This window comes from Gobio gobio (genome assembly GCF_949357685.1).
Source record: "Gobio gobio genome assembly, chromosome: 25".
Lineage (NCBI taxonomy): Eukaryota > Metazoa > Chordata > Actinopteri > Cypriniformes > Gobionidae > Gobio > Gobio gobio.
The window spans coordinates 17,564,274-17,586,629 of NC_137121.1; the positions used below are offsets into that span (position 1 = coordinate 17,564,274).

Genomic DNA, 22,356 nt, shown 5'->3' on the forward strand with positions numbered 1-22,356 from the left:
CACCCGGCCATCCATGTGATGTAAAAGAAAACGTGATTCATCAGACCAGGCCTTCTTCCATTGCGCCGTGGTCCAGGTCTGATGCTCACATGCCCCCCTGTTGCCGCTTTTAGCAGTGGACAGGGGTCAGCATGGGCACCCTGACTGGTCTGCGGCTATGCAGCCCCATACCCAACAAACTGTGATGCACTGTGTATTCTGACACCTTTCTATCAGAACCAGCGTTAACTTCTTGAGCAGTTTGAGCTACAGTAGCTTGTCTGTTTGATCGGACCATAAGGCCAGCCTTCGCTCCCCACGTGCATCAATGAGCCTTGGCCTCCCATGACCCTGTCGCGGGTTCACCACTGTTCCTTCCTTGGAGTACTTTTGATAGATACTGACCACTGCAAACCAGGAGCACCCCTCAAGAGCTGCAGTTTTGGAGATGATCTGACCCAGTCGCCTAGCCATCACAATTTGGCCCTTGTCAAAACTCGCTCAAATCCTTACGCTTGCCCATTTTTCCTGCTTCTAACACATCAACTTTGAGGACAAACTGTTCACTTGCTGCCTAATATATCCCACCCACTAACACGTGCCGTGATGAAGAGATAATCAGTGTTATTCACTTCACCGGTCATAATGTTATGCCTGGTCGGTGTATATATAAACACAACAACATAGATGTAGGACACATTTATTTAGTTAACAGTTACACTTTTATAGCATTAAAAAATAAATCAATAACTTACTTACACACAAATACTCCCCTGTATTTAATACTGCCAGTGTCTGAATGGTATACAATATAGTATTCATAAGTTTACAATCTGTATAAGTCAAATCAGATATTTGTTGGTTGTCTTTCCAAAAGTTGATGTATCACAAAATTCTGTATGATGAATCAGGGTAAAGTGCTTTAACATTGACATGTAAACATTTTATTGCCTTTTCTATTTATATATTGCTGTTTTTAATCAGTCCTGATGTGATCTCTTCTGTTGATGAACACGCATTTCATGTCTGAAAATGCAAGACCCGCATTACCACATTTCAAAGTGATAATAAAACGGCACATTCCGGTGTTGGGGCAGATGGAAAACTGTTGAGCTGGGTCTAAACAACGGGTAACGGGGCACTTCAGGTCCTCAAAAAAATGCCGCATCATTATGCTCATATAAGCCCCGTGGCCAACAACCAGGGCATGGACAGGCACATTCATGACTCCGTCATCTGGGAGTCCTGCAGGAGCCCAATCGGTTTCATCTGTCTCACCATCTTGTACTTTGTCTCGATGGTCATTAGCTATTCGCTGGATCATAGACTTGAGAAAATCCTTGATTCGCACCTTCACCTGAAAATGGTTTTATTTATTGATAATCATTTTTTTTTATTAATTAATTTTAAAATATTACAAATACATGGAACATAATAGGACATGGACTATTGTATTCTAGTATAACTCCATTTATGCACAGTGTTGCCATTTAGAGTGGCTGTTTTCTTTCATCCCAAACCAGCTATACTGACTATTATTTATGTTTTGACATAAGTGCGATTCATGTTACCTGCTCCATGGTTTCTCCCTCAGGTGGAGTGAACTCTGGTAAAGGCTGCCCGGCTGCTTTAGCCATGTTTTTCATTTCTATGACTCGACCTCCCTCAGCTACACCGAAACTCTGGAGGAAAAAAATAGTTCTGAGATGGATATGAAAAGTTACTCTGAAAGGACACAGTCTGATCAGACTCTGATTTGACTAATATTGTCAAGCTGTAGTCTGTACTTACTCTCTCTTTAAGTGATGGATCTGCGACTAGTTCTATATCGTGGCAGGTTCTGTTGTTCCTCAAAATGATCTCCGCAGTCTGTAATTTTACAAAAAGACGTTATTATTCATCCTAAAGGAAAGATAAGGAGTCAACAAACACAATGAAAGTTATATTTGCTTCAAGAAACTAGGACACACTAGTTAGAAATTATTATAACTTCAGTGGGCATGTGCAAACTTATAACAATAACATTTGCAAAAGATGCATACTGCAAATTAACAGATATTGTCGGTTAACATATGGTTTGACTGTTATTGATGGTTTCTTTATCATATTCAAAATACTTAAGACTCACATAAGTATATTGCTGTAATGCTTACTGACTCTTATCCAGGGAAACATGCCTTTCCAGCTCAATTGACCCAGAATTTTATTTTGTGGAGAAACATCTCCCTCTACCTGTGGCAAACTGGTATGTTCTACTAGACTTCTACTAGTATGTTTCTACTTACCTGCTTGGCACGTTTCATGTCACTGACAAACACATTTGTGAATTTTAGATCCCTGAGGTACTGGCCAGCAGCCTCAGATTGCCGGATCCCAATTTCAGAAAGCGGTGAGTCTATTTTCTGGCCTAAAAGCAAAGAAATTATAGTTATAGTTTGTGGAGCATGAGCTGAGATAAAAATGCTAATAACTAAAGCCATGCCTGCAAACATGCAGGGGTACTGATAGTTATGGATAAAAGGTATTTGTTTCTTTTTGTAAAAATTACCTTGTAAAAGGCCATCTTTGTTGCACTGCGTCTCACCACTGGTAAACGAAAAGTAATAGTGATAAATAAAATAAAAAACAAAACTATATAAATTGAATATAACTATGTCTATTTAACATGGACACAGTGAGGGTAGGACTCTTTTTTTTTATAGGAGTTACATCAAGCCCTTGACCTTTCACTGGAAGAGGGATTCATATTGCCCTTTAAGCATAGCTAACAGATAAAAGTAACATGATATATGAGGACTAGGAGCCCAGTAAAGTTTAAACTAAATTCCCACTAGCATATTTAAACTCGACTAAATGTCAGACAGCCCTCATGTATTAATACCGTTCTATAACGCCGAGTGTAGCATAATAGTGCTATATTTAGAACTACTTCTAGCAAAGTATAGTTTTAATTTAAAACTATCCTCTCATATTACAATTGCTGAATCAATAATATGCAGTGATGAGTTTGTAATGCAGAATAGTTGCAGAACATATTTTTCATTAGGCAAACAAGACAGAAAAGCCAACTTACTGTCGGACTATCGTTAAACCAAAAGCAAGCATTGCTGCAGCTATAAAGATGCCGTTAACAGCGTTGTGAGGTTATAGATGCTCATTCATTGATCCCGGAGACAACCAGAAGCAGTCACACCCCTTGCGTTTTTAAATATGCGCCTATATTTGCTGCTGTGGGGTGACACCACTGACAGCTCTTGGCTTTTCTCCGTGCTTGATTTTTACCGGAAGTTCGTACGCATGGCTGGTAGGTCCGACTCGGTTTGGAAAATCGGTTCTTTTGAACGGTTCAAAAACAATTCAGCGATTCATCATTAAGAAGTAAGTTTGTTGATAAAGCTGTCATAATTAAGCCATATACATATTCCCAGTGTGTTTAACATTCTCCGATTCGTAAAACTAAACGTTGAGATGTGCACCAGCTCAACTGAATCCTTGAAAAGATTCAACTCAAAAGAATGATTCGTTAACGAATCGGACATCGGCTACACAGTCACTTCGCTCACCTGACGTAGCTTGCAGTAATTGGCGCCAGTGGCGCGTGGCGGGCTTTAAAATTGTATAAAGTTTGTCACGGTTTTATTTTGGACTGTATATCGTTTGCATTTAACTCGACAAATAGGTTTTTTATTTGAATTGTGATATTTTTAAGTACTCACCAGCTATTCAGTTGTAAAAATATAGACGTTTATAAAAATGTTCACCACCACAGTTCGTACTGAAATAAGAACAGGAGACTACTTATTTCATGGTAAGTTTATTGACCTTAGCATACAGCATGTCCTCTCCTTTAACTTCATTAATGCTCTCAATGAAAAATTTGAGTTCAACAGAAATCCAAAGAATATCCACAGTTGCCAAGCCCTATAATGACTTTACCCTCTTAAAAATCAGTTGTAACAACTTCCGACTTAGATATAATTATTTAGCGGATAATTATGCAAGGAAACATGGTTGAACACAAAACCTTTTCAACCTGTTTCATTTATGAAATGTTTCATTTTCACCCAGTCTTTCTGATTATCCACACTCAATCTTTACAGTCATTCTCTACCAGGTTATAGCATCCTGGATAGATTCCCATTGTTATTTTTACCATTAACATTGCCAATAAAAGGGAAAAATAACATAGGACCAACATAGCACCACACTCTTTAAAGCAGATATTTATTGAACAGAGGTTGTGCAACAGACATAACTGAGGTACATGATTACAGTGGAGGAAGGAGGACTTTTCTCATTGTTGTTGCTTATTTGATACAGGTTTATTTCCACCGATATGGGCCAAGTTCATAAGACAATCGTTTGTGACCTCCTCCATCCACTATTTCTGACGTCTAGGTGAGAGCCATGTAAGCGATTTAAATCCAACTGTATTTACTACATCAGAAATATCATAACCTCTTCTATGTGCTGTCCTTTCCAGGTTCCGGAAAAAACTGTTGTGAGTTGTGTGAGGTAATGGGAAAGTCTTTTATGTCCAGTAAACCTGAGGTATAGAGATACCATACTTACAGAATGTGACAGAGAAAGAAGAGAAGGAAAAAAGACTAAAAGGTAAAGAAACATGCCTTTATAAGAGCACACTGTACAAAGAGCATTTCCAGTCGGATACTCATTTCATGTTCTTCTTTTACCCTCTACTTCTGTATTCTCAAAGTATTCTGTAAGCAGTAAAATAATTATAATACAATTGTTTATAAAATAGCAGCACACCGATGTGACATCACAACTATGTAATGTTATGTGTATAAGATGAAACAAACAAACAAAAAAAATCATAGCTTTTTAGCAGCGGAAAAAAAACATAACTCAATAACAATATTGACACTTGATTGCTGTCTTCACACCCTTTCCATCTCTCATCACTTTGGAATACAGTATCATACCCCTTAATGAATGTAACTTCAGTCCATTTTCAAACTCAGCCACCCATACAATCTGTTAACAGTACTGTAATTCATTTTCAGACCAGAGCTGGGAAAATAATAAGACAGACTAGTTTAATACAATAAGATTGACAGGGGTTTTGGTGTGAGGATGTAGGAAATGTGACTTGTGAAACTCAAGCATCACTAAGAACCGTTTCTGGGCAAAGGAAACGTATGAGTACACGTAAACATCTCCTTTACACACAGAAAGACATGCACACAAACACGCACGCATATGTAGACGGACAAAAACCTAAGCTCGACTGCCCCTTTTCAAGGTAAGCTATGAGAATTCAGCATTTGAAAGGCGTTTTGTGCTGCTAGTGCACCCTGTTTTTGGACGCTGTGTAATGACTTTTGGAAGTTTTCAAATCCCATGCCAGTTCAACCTTTGGAAGCAGCATATTTTAGATGGCTGGGTAGTGGATCTTATGGTTAAGCTCAGCAAAACAGGGTGACTCAAGGCACTATATAAAACTTTTTTTCTGCATTGGTGCAGTTGCACAAGTTCATCTTTTCAAATGGCAAGAAAACTGCCCTGCGTTGCACTGCGTGCAAACCAACAAACTTTTTTTTTTTCTTCCATTTTGATCTGTGTTTTGGTCTTTTTATTTTGTTAAATTTGTTGCTGTTGTCATACATTGGTTTCCAATGCTTTAACGCTGTAATGAATCAAACATGCCATGATCTAAACATGGGAAACCAGCCCAAAAAGGGGAAAAAAAAGACCCCTTTATTATAACCATTTGTTATCCATGGCAAATATGCTCTCTAAACTGTCACCGATGGAGTAACCTTCCCCAGTTATGAGTTGGCAGTATCAATGAAACTGGTTTAGATACTGGTCTGTAATTCAAACATAAGACATAAAAACTAAAGGACAAACAAGTAAACAGACAAATAGATTAAAGATCTTAAATATCAGGTGATTTATGGAACCCATAATAGCTGTTGTTTCTCCTTTCTCCTCCTTTCCTGCTTCTCCTAACTCCATATCATCATCCTCATCTCAGCAGCATGCTTCACACCTCAAACTAACCAAGCTTCATCGTCATCATCCTCAATCATTCTGGCCTACACATTCCTTTACTGCTAATCGAATTTGCAATTTGTTTGCAAACTACTCCATGACTCTTCTCTCGGTCCCTGGTGGTGGGACCAGACACAAATCAGCCTAAGGCTCCTTCAACACGCTCACAACAAAATACGTAATAAACTGTATACAATACAACTGTAATATTTAGTGGGAGGCTGCCCCAAAGGACAACCTTACCCACAAACTTTAAAAACAACTCTTCTTGCCTTTAGAAGAAATGTGGGAACGTAGCCGTCTCTGTCCGCTCCCTTTTCTTGCCTCCTCTTGTTCTGTGCACTGGGTTGGGCCCAGCCCTCAAGCAGTTTCCAGGCCAGTAAATAAAAGCATTTAATATAAGGCACTGATACAGGAGGCCCTCGAAGCATCGTGGAATCATTTGCTATCCCTGTCCAGACCATGTGCCTACCACTGAATCCGCCTCTATGACCAAACACTTGCAGATAGATGATTAAACAAAGCCCACATGACTCACACAAGAGTGCCTGATATAGGGTAACTTGTACACGCTTGCACATGAGCCAACATACACCACACATAAATGCATGCACACAAGCAGCTTGACAAAAGCTTATTTGAAGTGTCCGTAACTTTAACATCAAGAGACAATAACTTGCTTGTTTAACAGGAATAATAATAATAATCATCATATTAAAATAATATTAATAGTCTGTTCTCGTGATATAAACCCCTGTTGCCCTAGCAAAAGAGCCCTCCGTTCTTAGTATAAGACTTGTGTCTCACCACTCCTTTTTAATCTGGTCCTAATGCACTCTTAGTACACAGCCAAGTGAATGGGTGCGTTCATTCAGACTCATGGCACCTCAATGTGTGTTCAAGTTCAGGCATTCCAAAATGAACCAAAAAAAAAAAAAAAAATCACAACAAAACAGGAAAAAAAAAAAAACATAGCCCCACTTTTTGTACCCTTTCAAGCCAGTCTGATACAGTAGACTCTCTATTTTGAAAAGCCCTTTACGCTATCACTTTTGCATTAAATATCATATTATGTTTACACAATCAAAAGAGTTTGCGAAATACTACACGCTTCCCTTCTAAGAGTCTGAGGCACCGTAGAGGTTTTTGCATCATTATCAAATCATTTTAAAAATATCTATTTTTTGTATCTAAAATAGCTTAGATTTTTTTCTTTTTTTGTCATTTATGGGAGTTTTTTTTTGTTTTACTGGAAAATGAAGATAAAACTCTACAAAGACTAGCAAGCACTTTTTGTTGGGGTTGTTTGTTTTTTTGTCATTTTTGTTTTTTGTTGTTTTTTTTTTCTTGAAGACTGATCACAGCGTTCCTGCAGCAAGCTCACAAGTTGATGTCTCGTACATCGGTAGGGGTGCTGGACTGGTCCTGGTCATCAAGTGCTTTGCTTCGCGGGCCACCCTGTTCCTGCTGCTGCTGTTTCTGCTGCTGCTGACGACCCTCCCTCAGGTTATTCATCAACACTCTCTCAATCTGCTCCTGGCATGCCTTTAACACGTCCTGCAATGCAACAGATACATTCCGTTAGACAAACAGGTCACTTACATCGCTGCAATGTCTGTACTTATTCAGAATCTGTTCATTAGTAGTACTGTTAAAGCAAAATGTAAATTCACACATAGTTGATGGTGTATGTCAAGATTTAACCAAAATTCTAACCCAGATTTTTCTGTCTATACCAAACATGCACCTAAAACAATAGAAGTTGCCCTGCATACAGGAAAAAAAAAGCTCTACCACAGTTTGCTATCCATGTCCCTTCATACTCTGTCTGACCGCTCACCTCCCAACCTCTGCCTCAATATGGAAGGTCCTCAAATACACCAAGAAAAATTTAGTACACAAAACCTTGTTTATTGAAGACTAGGTTTTTCTACTTAAATTTTCAAAAAAAATTTTAGCAGTTTTTCTACTGCTATATATATTAAGATTTTCACAATACAGTAATGCAAACACAATTCTGATCCGAACCCGGGTGCACACCAAAAGTGCTAGAATGAAACACTTTAAGACATAGCAGACATAGCACTGCTAGCAATAACCCTTACACATGTAATTCTATAATGTCACAACAAAGATACTAATGCAGTATTGCAAAAGTATTGCAAAAAGTCAACTATTCGCATCCATGGCAAGACAAACTGTTTATTTGCCTTCCTTTAAGTGACAGGTCGCCCAAAAAAGCTATTTGCTCACCCTCATGTTGTTCCAAAACTATATGACTTTCTTTCTTCTGTGGAACACAAAAGAAGATATTTTGAAGAATGTTGATAACCAAATAATTTGAGATAGACATGCAATGCAACAGACATATTCCGTTAGACAAACCGGTCACTTACATTGCTGCAATGTCGGTACTTATCCAGAATCTGTTCATTAGTAGTACTGTTAAAGCAAATGCAAATTTACACATAGTTGATGGTTTACGTCAAACAAGATTTAACCAAAATTCTAACCCAGATTTTTCTGTCTAGCCTATACCAAACATGCACCTAAAACAATAGAAGTTGCCTTGCATACAGGGGAAAAAAAGCTCTACCACAGTTTGCTATGTTAATTACATCCATGTCCCATGGATAAAACAAGGTAGTGTTTCGCTTATGTTTTTTATACCCTTTCATTTTCACAACAGCATGTTATGACCTAAGGGGATCTCACTTGAGTCCACCAGTCTTATTCCTGCACTGTATAACTAAGAACAAACAAAATCTTTTTTTATTGATAAAATATAAGAAATGCTCAATGCAACCCTGTGGATGGCTCCAAAGAGCACATGACATATTTAAAATGGCTTTCACACTGTCACAAAAATGAGCAATGATGCCCTCTAGTGCAACTAAATGGATGTACGGTGATCAAAGCTCACTCTCCAGTTTAGTGAGCATGTCTGACACAACAGGCATCTGTGGGAAGTTTGCTGTGAATGGCCCACGGGGAGAGCCCGTGGAGAATGTGTTGCTTGTGGAGAGGCTGCATTCCTTTGACATTTACTGCTAATTAAAAGCTGATGGGCCAAAGTCTGAACTTATGTTATGCATGGCTCCTGGGCCAGGCAAACGTTTCTTGCCTGTAGAAGCAGTCTATCACACAAGAAAAACATCTCAGGTGTTTGGAGTGACTGGCGGAAGGCATTTAAATATTTTTATTTATTTATTTTGTTTGTTTGTTAAGGAAGAGCTTAGTGTCGCTAGGTTGTTTTCTTTCATCGTGGATGACAACACCACCATCCTTCTAGAGGTCTCTTGTTTCCGATGAGCCATTATTAGTCATGAAAAATAAATTTCTTCTAGTAAATTAACTAAAGCATAAAACATGTAAAGGAACTGCCTGTGTCTTACCACAAGAATGCCAGGCCCGACTTCTTAAAAGACATTTTCCTGTGCGCTGGTCTTTATAGCTGCACAACCAAATTCATGCCAAGCCCCAAAGGCTTAATTCAGGCAACTCTAATAGCTTCAATGTGCGACTACTGGTAAAACCAGGACTTGCTCTAGAAGAGCTTCTCCATGATTAGATCCAGAGGAGGGTGGCACTTGGTGAGCTGCAGGATGGAGTGGGTGGTCCCTGATTAAATAATCCAACCCTGCCCTGATCAAGAACACCCTCTATCCCACCGGAGCATGGCTATGTTTGTCAAAGTTCAACAAATGAATGAAAATGGTCTACTGAAGAAACAGCAGTTATTGTGATGTCACTCAGTGTGTGCCATCTTGGACAGAAGAAGCCTAGAAGCTTAAAGGGGAGACTTACTACAAAGTAACTACAAAAAAAACGATGTCTGTTTTTTAATGGGAAGTGAAAGCAAGGATTGCCGGGTTCAGAGCAAGGCCATCACAGCATTGAGAAATGAAAGGGATTAAGATGTCCCAGAGGCCTAATGCAAGAGGCCAGGGGGCCTAACACATGATCTTATGTACCAAAAAAGCCTTGAAGTTCTTCTCTAAATAATTTGCAACTCTTCAGTTCCAAATAACATTTCGGTTGCAAATAACAACGTCCTTATGACATTATGACTTTAGGCAAAGGAGCATTCTCAGCATACCAGACCCAAAGTTTCTAACATTTCACCTACTTCTAGAAACTCAAAAGAGTTTTTACTTTGCACTCTCTCTTCCTGGTTAGTTTCTCCAACTGCAGAGCTTTGGATTGTGCAAAGCTATATTATAAGTATTCTAGAAGAGCACAAGGACACAAATGCATGCCTCAACATAAAGAAATCAGTCAGGGCCTTATTTAAAAGAACTGATAACTCTAAGACCCTTGATGACGACAACATCCCAAGGAGCATCATTTACTGTATTTACTGTATTTACTTTAGCTACAGTAACAAACTTTACTATTGACACCCAGTGCCAAATTAACATTTAGTGCCTTTTGCTTATTTCTTAGAGAGACTTTAGGGTGTTTGTAGAAACTTCAAGACAGTTTTTCAGCCTTCCTGGTTTGGCATGCATGTGTGTACCTTACTGCTGCACAGAGTATACTTCACCAGGTGTGTCTTCAGCTACACACACATTCCAAGGACGACTGGAAGAGGCTGGCTGCCCCTATCATATGTCTACTGGAAACTACAGGCACTGGACACCACCAATGTCAGCAGGGTACCAGGTTCCTGGCTGGCACCATCGTTTGGCATTAGGTTGACTTTCCTTCATACTCTGTCTGACCGCTCACCTCCCAACCTCTGCCTCAATATGGAAGGTCCTCAATTTCACCAAGGAAAAGTTTAGTACACAAAAACCTTGTTTATTGAAGACTAGGTTTTTCTACTTTACTTCTGCTATAGATATCTAGATAGGACCTCTTAAGATTTTCACAACCATTTCAGATTATTCGTCCCAAACAAATTCAGTGCTCTGTTAAATATAAGGGTGCATTCACACATGGTGCAATTGCTTGGTCTGAACCCGGGTGCACACCAAAAGCGCTAGAATGAAAGCACTTTAAGACATAGCAGACATAGCACTGCTAGAAATAACCCTTCCACATGTGATTCTATAATGTCACAACAAAGATACTATTGCAGTATTGCAAAAGTATTGCAAAAAGTCAACAATTCGCATCCTTGGCAAAACAAACTGTTTATTTGCCTTCCTTTAAGTGACAGTTCGCCCAAAAAAAGCTACTTGCTCACCCTCATGTCGTTCCAAAACTACATGACTTTCTTTCTTCTGTGGAACACAAAAAAAGGTATTTTGAAAAATGTTGGTAACCAAATAATTGTGGATACCATTTACATGAATTAGACATTTCTCAAAATATCTTTCTTTTTGTTCCACAGCAGAAAAAAAAGTCATGTTGGGTGAACTATACCTTTAAGTTTTCTTTAGGCTTTATAGCTCAGTACGAGCAGGGTAGAGTGCGTACACCCTACCTGCATGTTTTCAAAGGTATGGCTTGTTGGCATCTAGCAATGTGACGAGTTGTTCATGGAGCAGGCAGTTCATTCCTTCTGCCCTGGACCTCACACTCCTCAGACACTGAGCACCTTTACTGCTGTGGAGGACTATTTGTTTTTCCTCTGCTATGGTGCACGACTTCACACACCACATGCTGGGGCAGCAGTCATTCTACCAGCAGCAGTGCACTCTAGGGTATCTTGGGGAGGGTTGACCTCTTCAGGTCAGGACAGGAATTAAATGTGTTTCCTGGGTTATTCTCTTAATCCTAATATTCTCTTCTCTGCGGCTTTTATCTTTCCACCTTAAAAAGAAACTAAAGGACCTAAAAGAGACGAAATGACCAGGAGGTGGTCCCTCGTGCGACAGTATGTGTGAATTTGTATGCAAGTCAATTGCATAAAGCCATAGTATCCCTGACACATTCCCCTAAGCCTGCGGATTCTCTCCTTACAGTCTCTCAGTCAGGGTCAATTCCATTTCATTTCCAGTAATTCAGTGGCTGAATGTGAAATTGAATTGGAGCTGGATCTAAGCCCATTGAGTAAATAGGGGGAATGCATAGCCTCCTCTCACAGTCCTACAGGCACAGCAACACTTGTCCCACAGATTACTAATAGTGTTGCTATTAGTAAAAAAAAACCAAGAAATCTTATCTCTGTTTTAAATAGAAAGCACACAAACTGTGAGGTGATCTGTGTAGCACACTGGCCATGTATCACGATTCATTAAAAGTTGCATTAGTAAAATGTATTGTCAAAGCAACAATACTTACAACTTCTGTGTTTGTGATCTTGGCTAGCAACTCTGTAAGGTTGTCTCCCCACAGTGAGCGGTTCGTGCTGTTGAGCTGCAGGCCACAGATAGCCGCTGCCACGCTGCCCGTTGCAATCATGGATGGAGGGTACATGGCGAAGTTGAAATCTGAGGAAAGAGCAAACCAGGCAAGACCTGTCAAGCTTTGAGTTCATAAAAATGTACTTTATCAGACTTTTCTACAGTATTTTGAATAGTTATATCAAATATTATGAAATGGATACAAAAATAACAAAAATCATAAATACTGACAAATAAAGACCCATTCCATTAGGTCTGTGCACAGTCCTTTGCTAATGACTGCAGCCCAGGATAATGAGGGTTCACTTGGCTTGAAAAGAATCTGAAAAGCACCCCACCCCCACCCCTCTCCTCCAGTCACCCTTTGCAGATCGGCCCCTTTTCTTCCAGCTCCTAAGTAAATCGTGTGCTCCCTGAAAAAAAGCCCTATAGCCTTCGGAAAGGATGGAATAAAGAGCCACAGTCCCCCTGCCAATGCTCACTGCTGTAGGTCCTTTTTCCACGTGTGGTCACAGGCGTACATCTCAAAGACCAATAACCTTGTTAGCTTTCTCACTGTCATTCATAATGCAAATAAGACAGCTTGTGAACGGGCCTGAAACCCAAAAAGACGACTGACTGCAAGAAGGGGGAGAAAGAAAGAGGAAAAGAAAGAACCAAACAGCTTAGGCTGTCTGCCCCCTGCCTCATTGATTTCCATCTTTCTTCTTTTTCTACGGCTCCCCCTCTTCCTACTTTCAGACTTTTTTTTTTTTTTTTACTTCAGACACACACCCCTAAGGTTGAATGGCACACATGTCATTGTTGTTACAACAGCCCGAGATTTGTGTCAGCATTGCAGCTATCTTTTAACATATTGAGTGTGGCCACTGGTGGACCTGGGTCTAGTGAGCAAGAGAGTGTGGCCTCATTGTCTGAAATCATCACCTCATCTCATCCAACTGAGAGATGCAACATCAAGCCCTCTCTGTGGATTCCAATTCAACCTGACAGCCGGCACAAAAGATGGGTGTTGGGGGAGGGTGTTGTTGGGTTTTAGACAGCAGGGGCGGCTGAGGGGGGCACTAAGCATCATTCTTTAATCAGTGTCCAGACCTTCGTAAGGTTTTGGCAGAAGAAAAGACCCTCCTACCCACCTCATTCCCCCCATGCCATTCCTCTGATGCAGGGCCACCTCTGGGCTCACGGTCCCACACTCCCTGGCAGTCTTTGCATTACCATATTGCCATATTCAATTGCAAAGCAAACTGTGTGTGATGGCTCTGAGGGTGATTTTTCTTCCCCTTTCTTTTTAGGAAAAAAAAAAATCAAAGCCGTGGGCCCTTTGATAACTGACGAGCATGCCTTCATTGCCTTCTTAACATTCAAAGCCAGCCATTTTCTCATTTTGTGGCTCAGTGTTGACAAACAAATGAACTTATTATACACTCTTCTCTTTGTAGTTTTTTTTCCGGGCCAGTCAAAAATGTATTAAAAGACAAGTTCTGGTCAAGCAGAAGAAGACAAAACAAGCCGCATTGCAACTCTTAGACCGGGAGAAAAAACAATGGAAAATAGATGCCCACACACAGCTTGCGTGCGCTGAGTGGGTTGCAATCTGATTTTTCACACTCTAGACAAGACAAGTTTGTCGGGGGAACAAGAGCATGCGCGTGCTAGTGGCAGAGCTGGACGCTCTGGTTTGTGAGAGTGGTAAGGGAAGAATGGATGTATTCTGCACGCCTTCATTGATATTCATGCAGAGGATAAACAGTGTATGTAGCTGAGTGGTGACGCCTGTGATGGAAGGCTCCTAGTAAGCGGCGGCTGGCTGGCCTGGTATACCAGCCTCTCACCCCCTTCAATGGACCATTCTCCTGCCCTCGCCACACTGCATCCCCAGAACTGTGCCAACACAGCAAGCTCCTTGGTGGGTGCAATGTGCTGTGTACGCATTTAACTTGTAAATTAATTAAACGTCCGGAAAGTTGAGGAACGGCCAAAGAGACCGATGATTTGAGGGGCAATAAATCAAGTGCCAGACTTTCATGCAGATGCACAGGTTTGCATTTACAGAAAGTCTCGTTTTGAGCAGCCATGTTCGACCTGAGTGATAAAGATCAAAAGTAAACATAAATTTGGCATCGCAGTATAACGCTCAGTCGAATGGTACAAGTCAGGTAAAGCATGCAAGTGCAGAACTTAAAGACACAGAATTAATAAAAGAGTAGACATGTAACAAATTTTCAAATAAATGTTAATTAATTGGCACTCTTTGTAGAATTTGTTAATCCTACAAAACAGAATTTAAAATTATTTTTGTTTAAACTCCTAGTTATGTTGTGTCTCATAAGGCTATCGGCAGGTCATGTCTGGGACATGTATAACTACTTGTATTACTACAGAATTGTATTACATTATCTGTCTATTGTCACAAATCTTCAACAAAGTAATTTCATCAACAAAAGTGATGTGTTGGTCTGCCCTGTCAAACCATAGTAAAACAGATGAATTCAAAACAGGAACACTCTTTGACTGTTAAAATCCTGTAACAACTTGTTTTAGTCTTGCTCCAGTACTGAGTCTTGAGCAACAGCAGTCAGGCCGGTGTGGGAGGAAACAGAGCCTCTTGAATGAGAAATGACATGAATCGGTAGATTTAATTTTCAGCTCTGTTGAACTCTCCACCAGTCACTTTTATTCTTCCTAAGTGATATCTGCTGGTAAGTAACCATCTGAAGAATGGCAAGATGATCTCTACCTACAAAACTTGTTCTCTGCAAATATCATAGCAGGTCTCAGGTCTGTTACACATCTACAGACAATCTACGGTGGGGAAATAAAGGGGGTGCCGGGTGTTTAACAGTGAAAATGGGGTATAATCACTTTTAATGAGCTTGTTCCTGTGTAGGCCTTCGACAGACTGCCCTCCGGAGAAACGCTTTATCGTGTGCTCCTTCTGCACTGACCCTTACATGCCTTTGCATATGAAATGGAGGGTTGTTCCTTTTGTCTCCTTTCTTGCGGTCTCTAGCCGAGTCTTCCAGCTATTTGCATATCTCTGAAAGGCCCCTCCATGTTATTAATTAATACTGAACTGGTCTACTCTGCCTGACCAAATCTCACAGAGTGCCCTAAACGGAACTGTTTTATCAAAAGCAAAGAACCATTAAAAATTAGCTGTCGTCTTTCCACACTGTTCTCTCCTTTCTCATTCAGATACAGGGGCCTTGATTTATGCATGTTTCAGAAAAGAGGGGGACGCTGAATTCTCTGCAAAGAAAGCAAACTGTACAGAGGAAAGAAAAGCAGCAGTCAAGACATCTGCCCGGCAATTAAAATCTTTTGGGCACCCCTCGGATCTCTGTTGTTAAACTAGTAACTAGTTTGTGTATTGCTTAAAACAAGATATTTTAAAAAGATGTTGCACTGCATCTGCAATTTTCCGGCATCTAAAAACCAAGTTATTTTGTTAAACCATTCATATTATCCCAGCTACTGTACCATCAATGCTCATCCTGCCAATTCAAACCAGTTTCTATGGATCCTGTTTGTCAGTCTGTATCTAATGCACAAACCAACAGCAGAATCAAAAGCTCCATGTTTGAAGACCAGCCAGCTCTTCCTACTAATTCCTCTCCCATCATATGCCACTTTCCCAAAGTCGGAGTCATTCCTAAGGTTCTTGGGGAGCTGAGAAACCCCAGGGATTGAAGAGAGAAGCCTGAGGGAACAAGGGTGGTGCACTGGATCTCATTACCGCCTATGGTGAAGTTCGGTGCAGGCTTGGCTGGGAGAACCAGCCCCACAAAGGCTCCTGATTATGGGAAAGTCGTCATGCCCTGGAGCATCTGGGAGGCGTGAGAAGAGGGGATAAGATATGAAAACATGACATGCTTCACTGTTCGGCTCGGCTGGAACAATACACTCCTCACGTTTTCTCACCCTCCTCTCATCTCTATGTTTGATCTCCTAAAGGTAGTCCACCTCTAAGAGCAGGAACAGCATAACCAATGGCTCAACAGCACACAGGAATGTCCTTAACTATACAACTGCCTTTTGAAGTGTCACTGCATTCAGGGTTAGCCACTGATATGCCCACCAAACATACCAGGAAAGCACATAAGGCTTCGAGTGAAATTCTCTCCATTACACATCGCTATTTCAGTCCACATAGTTTCTCATGAATGTAATGAGATGGCATCTGATAATTTGCCTGCAACAAGAACCTGAATAAAGTTGCCATAGATACTAAACCCACAGAAGTCGGCTTTGATTTCAAGTTTTGCAAGGAATAAACATGGATCTTGCAACACATCACTTATTGAAGTGATGATGCAAGGTATCACCACCAACTTGACTAGGCAGCGGATCTTTTATCACTCATACTTAACACCAATGGAAGACGCATACAAGTTGACTACACACTTTCAGGCTACTCTACTAAGTCGTGTTTAGAGGATTTCATTTGAAATGAGTGGGATGAGTTCTTCCCACATTGAATACACTACCTGTTGCACAAAGGGCGATGAAAGTCTGCACATGTTTACGGATCAGGTCCAGCTTATCCTCAGGCAGCGGAAGTTTCCTCATAATGTGTTCAATAAAGTCATTGGGAGTGACAGCAGCCAGGTTCCACTTCAATTTGCCCAGGACAACCAGCTCCCATTCCTGTAAAAAGGTTTGAGGAAAGAAGCAAAATCACTATGGATCCAATCCTAAATAATTGTGTGATCTGCATCCATTTGAGGTATTTAGATCTCAGTGTTTTTGTACATTCAACTGGAGTGACAAATTGCATCCTCTCAGTGGCTCCCTGTTTCTAGATGTTTTCTTTCGATGCACTAGTTGTTGACAATATCTAAATACCATCTTATGAAGACACTGGATGTTGGGGTAACATTCTATAGCAACCATTCAGACAGTAGGTGTAAAACATTTACTGGAGATGAGGCACTAAATATGTTTGTACTGCTGTTACACATTCAAATGTTGTTGCTATACATTTGAACCAGTTCAGATCACACAAAATCTAGCCAGAGTAAAGCTCTGGGACCTTCAGGACATGGTTTGGCCTTGGCTATGCAAAGCTACAAGCGGAAATCCTGAAAGCTAAAAGGCTGAACGCAGGCACACTTGAGTAGAAAAATGGGTCACTCAGATTGCCTAGTCACTTCACAGAGACTGTCCAGCATCAGGTACTTTTCTCCTTAGCTTATAAACATAATTCTGAGTTTGTTTTATAGCGATCTGTCCAGTCAGAAGAGGTACACATAGTTAAATATTGGACCTGTCATTAGCCCATTTGTTTTAAAAAGGCTTGCAATTAGATTTAGCTGTAACCTTAATAGAAAAAACAAGGCTCAATTATGACCTTGAATGTGACTGTCCAACATGATGATACTATTTTGTCTTTTGGGGGCACTCTTGATGCATAACATGAACTTGCTTTGACCTAAAAATGTAAACGTAAGATGCTCAGTCATTTGGTTTCAGTCAAGAAGATTTCAAATTACCACTCCCCCTTTCTTTTTGAACGGGTGAGTAACGGGACCAAGTGACTAATTGGGGAAAACTTGCATTTGCTGGGACAGTCCTAATGACTGAGCGCTCGCTCAGATGGAGGTGGTTTTCTCCCCACAAGAACCACATACACTTTGTTCATGAGATGGCCAAATATCATTGCCATTACATTCTGAGACATGCAGTATAGCATTACAACTGCTCCAAAGCAAAGACAAAAGCTTACGCTGAACTTGTACCCCAGCAACAGCTTTCTTAGTGAGCAAGAATACAATGGCAGCCATCCGCTGATGCATGATTTCTCTACTTCCTCTCTTTGCTGAAATTTCACTGGTGAGTGACTCACTCAAACAAACGTACAAACAGCTACATGTTCCTGTCTGTTTTCTTCTCAGGGGGAGGTGCCTGATGTGAACTTGAAGCCTGATGACATGTTGAAGCCACAGTTGCTCAAAACCATCGACTCCTGGTACACCAATGATGGAATGCAAACTATGAGCAGAGGCGTTCTCCAAAAGAAAACCAATTACACGCTGATGTGAAAATGAGCCTTTGCGTTCTGTCACTTTAGATCTGTAGAGTTTGGGCAGCAAAAATATGCATGTTCATTTTGGTGTGTTTGCTCTGTTTTTAAAGGGAAAGTTCACCTCAAAATGAAAAGTGTGCCATCAACACACACACAAAAAGATATTTGGAAAAATTTTCATACAACTAAAGTCCATGGGGTCCAATCAATGTTCTGGAATCCATTCACGTTGATTGTTTGGACAAAAACAGCTGAAGCATTCTTCAAAATATCTTATATTGTGTTCTGCAGGAAGTCATACAGGTTTGGAATGAAATGAGAGTCTGTAAATGATGACTTTTCATTTTTGGGTTACTGTCCTAATTAAGTGCAGGGACAGTTTTGGCAACCATTGAAGGCTCAACACTACATAATTATTCATTAGCAAATGATTATGTACTGTATTTGTGTACATCTCCATCTTTGGTCATATTCTGAGCACACTGTTGAGACTTTATGAGGCCATAAATGACCACAGACACCAGTTTAAGTAACTTAAGGACAGCATATTGTCTTCTGTGGCTATCAACTCAGCAGTCCAGTGTCACCTCACCAGTGCACTGAAGCCAGCCCTAAAACTCAATGTGACACTCTTGCAACACAGCCTTGATGTAGGAACCCACTTCCTCCTTTTGAGCCCTCCAGTCATACCTCCAGGTTGTCACTGCGGTTTCATTTACAAGAACTTCTTGCCAGCTAACGAGGACAAAAATGAAGATGTGACTGACAGCTGATCTTCGGTTTCCTGCATCTGTTGGACTTTGCAGACCAGCAGAGGCTCCACAACAACAACGAAATAACACTGGGCCAGGCTGAGGGGGAAAAACTGGAGGATGCCCACAGCAGCAATTTTTTTTGACCTGAGCTACTAAAACACTGCCCATTTCCGCCAGAAAATACATTGCAGAACCATTAGTAAGCTGAGGTAAAACTCACCAAGTGCAGGTGTAACATAGTCAAATGTTTTTTATGCCACACTGTACTTTTTTCCCCCCCTTGACACTGAGTAATGAGTAATTTAACAGCATATTTTGCTTTCATGTCTACAGTTTTTCCTCTAAAACGATTTACTCATATAGTTAACCTATGCATATAGAAATGAGAAGCTGAAAGATGATAATCCAAAAATGATGACAAGTAGTCAACTGACTGTATCTCTCATTTGACAGTCACTTAAATTCATTTGACTATATTCAAATGACATTCTGGTGGAACAAGACCTCAGCCCTAATGTAGCTGTGGGTTGCATAGTTGCCACAAGATGGCGTAATAGCCCTGTGATGCAAGGAAACGCACTCCATACCCTTTAGTTGATATTTGAATGTGGAGAACATCCATCAGACGGCAGAATATTTTGTCAAACAGAACCTAGTCTTTGCTTTAGACTACTTTTAATTCTTGTGTGGCCGATTTGTAAACATAGACAATATGAAGATGATTCCATCACAAATTGCAGTAGGCTCCATTCGTTTTTAAATCAAATTAAAATGTTATTTTAAGTGGAGTGACATTAAAAAAGATTTAGTATATACCATAACAGCAGTATGCATTTAGCAATTCATATTTGGGGAAAATTGTGGAGAAAGTATGTAAACAATTATCTAGCACTTCCAACAGATAGGTTAGTAAGTTTGGTATGCAAAGAGTTTATTTGGTGCTTACCAGCAGTTCCTGCGGTCTGATTGAGTTATCAGTGTAGATGCACAGCTTCTCCGCAGTTAATGGACGCGTCTCTTTCAATTTAGACGCAAGAAACATGCACACTGCTCCGAGCAACTGCAAGTTACATTTTCTTGTTGGTACCACCGCTAAAAATCGGTCCAAGTAGTTCATAGCCAGTGGAAAAACTTCTTCCTCGCATTTCTGTTCCTCGCAGACCTGGAAAGGGCAGGGCATAACTTAATAAGTTCAGAGGAAAAGATGCACGTGGCGCAACAAAATTAGTCTAATTTATGACTCACAATGACTATATATATACGTAAAATAATTATCACGAGAAAACGAAATATGTAGCACTGTCCATCAGTGGCATAGATATGACGTTGTAAATCGTTACGGTAACATTACAGATCGATTCCAAAAAACGTGCAATTCCTGTCTTGTCGTAGTTATAAATGTATAAATTGAATGGATGAAAATGGGACTCAAACATCTTTGTCAATAGACTCACATTCCTTTGGTTCATTCAGTAAGAAATGAATTCAAGTCACAATCACCCGAGCCAAAAAACACCCATGCAACACAGTACGGGATCTGTTTTTTTTAATTCGTCATATTTTCATAAAATATTTAAAAATATAAATAAATTGTCTACGTCCACTATTCATACCTCTAAATATTCACCAATCCCTTTCACATCATTCCCGACAATTGACAAGTTATTAAATCGACGTTTTATATGATAAAAACGAGATTTTTTAAACGAAGTCGCATGCGGTCTTAGATGAGTGCGTCACCATCGGACCGAAATATTTTTTTCAAATATTTTTATAAATTATCCTGCTCGATTCACCTGACAATTTAAGACATGAAAATAAAGCTAAGGTCCTCATCTAACGTTTCCAACACTCAAAGATAAGAAATATGAAAGATTCTGACAAAAAACGAACTTAATTCCAAGGCTATAGACTTCGATCAGCATGGGTTAAGAAGCAGCACGGGCCCTCGCCCCTTCCGCAACCATATATTTCAAAAAATTGTACAAAATTATAGAAAGGTAATCCCCAATATGTTCAACCATAATTATATACCTTAAACGCTCATGTATCAAGTCATGCACGTGTAAAGAGTTGTTATGATCATTTTGATGCGATAAACTTGTTGTGAAAGAAAAACCAACATGGCGATGGTAAGATGTAGCACAGCGGCAAGCATTGAAGTGCATACGTGTGCATGGAAATATTTATCCTAAAAATAAATAAATAACATTAAGTACGATTCTGTCCACTGTGTTGACAGCGCCAAAAACTTTAAGAAATATGCGCTTATGATCACTGACATATGTCGATAACCTCCATCCCCCTGCAAATCTAATCGTGAACTTGGTCCAAAATCAGCGCTTATGACTGCAATAAAATAAATAGCCCGACAAAATCGTATCTGCCCTTTCGGAAATATTAAAGTAGCTCCTTTAGTTGCATTCCACAAAGCTTACTTGACAGAATAAAGGAGAAAACACTTTGCAAGACGTTTAGAAGATACGGCGTATAAGCACGGAAATGATCGGATATGTACAAACCTCCAACATCCAAGTTGCCACCATCCTCCGCATAAAGGGCTGAATGTCTTTCTGAACGCATTTAAAATATGAACACTGGGGAAGAAACCTCTCTTCGATGGTCAACAAGCTCTGTAGTACCCTGTCATCATATAGAAGATTCGGGTCAGGACGGGCTCTTATAATGGTGTCCATCTCGAGACAAAGCAGTTCCATGATTGTTAAAGTCCTTTTCGATCTCGAATATGCCTACCGACAGTGAAATATAATGGTTGCGAAAGATCAAAAAGTGCACAAAGGACTTTTCGGACACATAAAATCAGTCTACAGGGCTGTCCAGGTTAGTCCTGATCCTTTTGCAAACTTTTCCCCACTAGTCTCTCTCTCTGCTCTGCTCCTCTCGCTGCAACATTTGAGGTCTGCAGATGTAAGGCTGTGACGCAAGCTTCACAAGCAGATCTTATTATTGGTCCGACGCGAAATGCTCGCTCTTCCTCTTCTTTTTCCTCCCCTCAATAATCAATAGCTTCCACAAGATGGACAGAAAGACAATATTGGCTGGTATTATGGTTCATGCAAGACATCCTTATTTAACGCACCACTATTGGGTAAACATAAACATTAACATAAACACAAGCACCCAAAGAAATACTCAACTTTTATATGGTAGTATCTCGAAGGGTTCTAAAAATGTAGCTATTATTTATGTATATCAAATGACAAGCATACCCTTGATCAATAGTGGTGTCAGCAGAAATTCAAACAATAAATGGACCAAAACT

The 22,356-nt window shown here is 40.2% G+C and overlaps 2 protein-coding genes across 3 annotated transcripts; both read right to left on the reverse strand.

Annotated features, from left to right (window-relative positions):
* Nucleotides 1–664: 664 nt before the first annotated feature.
* On the reverse strand, nucleotides 665–3,274 carry tigara (TP53 induced glycolysis regulatory phosphatase a). The gene is made up of 6 exons (XM_079809400.1): nucleotides 3,053–3,274; nucleotides 2,528–2,565; nucleotides 2,265–2,386; nucleotides 1,771–1,848; nucleotides 1,551–1,661; nucleotides 665–1,336 (listed from the first exon to the last, which is right to left on the reverse strand). The coding sequence occupies exons 1-6, from the start codon at nucleotides 3,082–3,084 to the stop codon at nucleotides 956–958; spliced, it is 762 nt and encodes a 253-aa protein (XP_079665526.1). The 5' UTR covers nucleotides 3,085–3,274; the 3' UTR covers nucleotides 665–955.
* A 509-nt stretch (nucleotides 3,275–3,783) lies between these two features.
* On the reverse strand, nucleotides 3,784–22,011 carry ccnd2a (cyclin D2, a). Of its 2 annotated transcripts, XM_079809402.1 has the most exons (6): nucleotides 21,596–21,997; nucleotides 20,020–20,235; nucleotides 16,781–16,940; nucleotides 12,229–12,377; nucleotides 8,394–8,439; nucleotides 7,218–8,287 (listed from the first exon to the last, which is right to left on the reverse strand). In XM_079809402.1, exons 1-5 carry the CDS (start codon nucleotides 21,788–21,790, stop codon nucleotides 8,431–8,433), a joined length of 729 nt encoding a protein of 242 aa, XP_079665528.1. In that variant the 5' UTR covers nucleotides 21,791–21,997; the 3' UTR covers nucleotides 7,218–8,287; nucleotides 8,394–8,430. The 2 variants fall into 2 exon arrangements, with proteins under 2 accessions (XP_079665527.1, XP_079665528.1); XM_079809401.1 differs by lacking the exon at nucleotides 8,394–8,439 and having other exon boundaries at nucleotides 3,784–7,554; nucleotides 21,596–22,011.
* Between the last annotated feature and the right edge of the window lie 345 nt (nucleotides 22,012–22,356).

What these genes read in the sequence shown, in the direction of transcription:
- ccnd2a (XM_079809401.1), bottom strand. Translation starts at nt 21,790, where the DNA reads ATGGAACTGCTTTGTCTCGAGATGGACACCATTATAAGAGCCCGTCCT. An exon ending in TGGCAACTTGGATGTTGGAG is followed by an intron (nt 20,236 to 21,595) that starts GTTTGTACATAT and finishes TGCCCTTTCCAG; the next exon opens with GTCTGCGAGGAACAGAAATG. An exon ending in TCAGACCGCAGGAACTGCTG is followed by an intron (nt 16,941 to 20,019) that starts GTAAGCACCAAA and finishes ACCTTTTTACAG; the next exon opens with GAATGGGAGCTGGTTGTCCT.
- tigara (XM_079809400.1), bottom strand. Translation starts at nt 3,084, where the DNA reads ATGCTTGCTTTTGGTTTAACGATAGTCCGACA. An exon ending in GGTTTAACGATAGTCCGACA is followed by an intron (nt 2,566 to 3,052) that starts GTAAGTTGGCTT and finishes TTCGTTTACCAG; the next exon opens with TGGTGAGACGCAGTGCAACA. An exon ending in AGGGAGAAACCATGGAGCAG is followed by an intron (nt 1,337 to 1,550) that starts GTAACATGAATC and finishes AACCATTTTCAG; the next exon opens with GTGAAGGTGCGAATCAAGGA.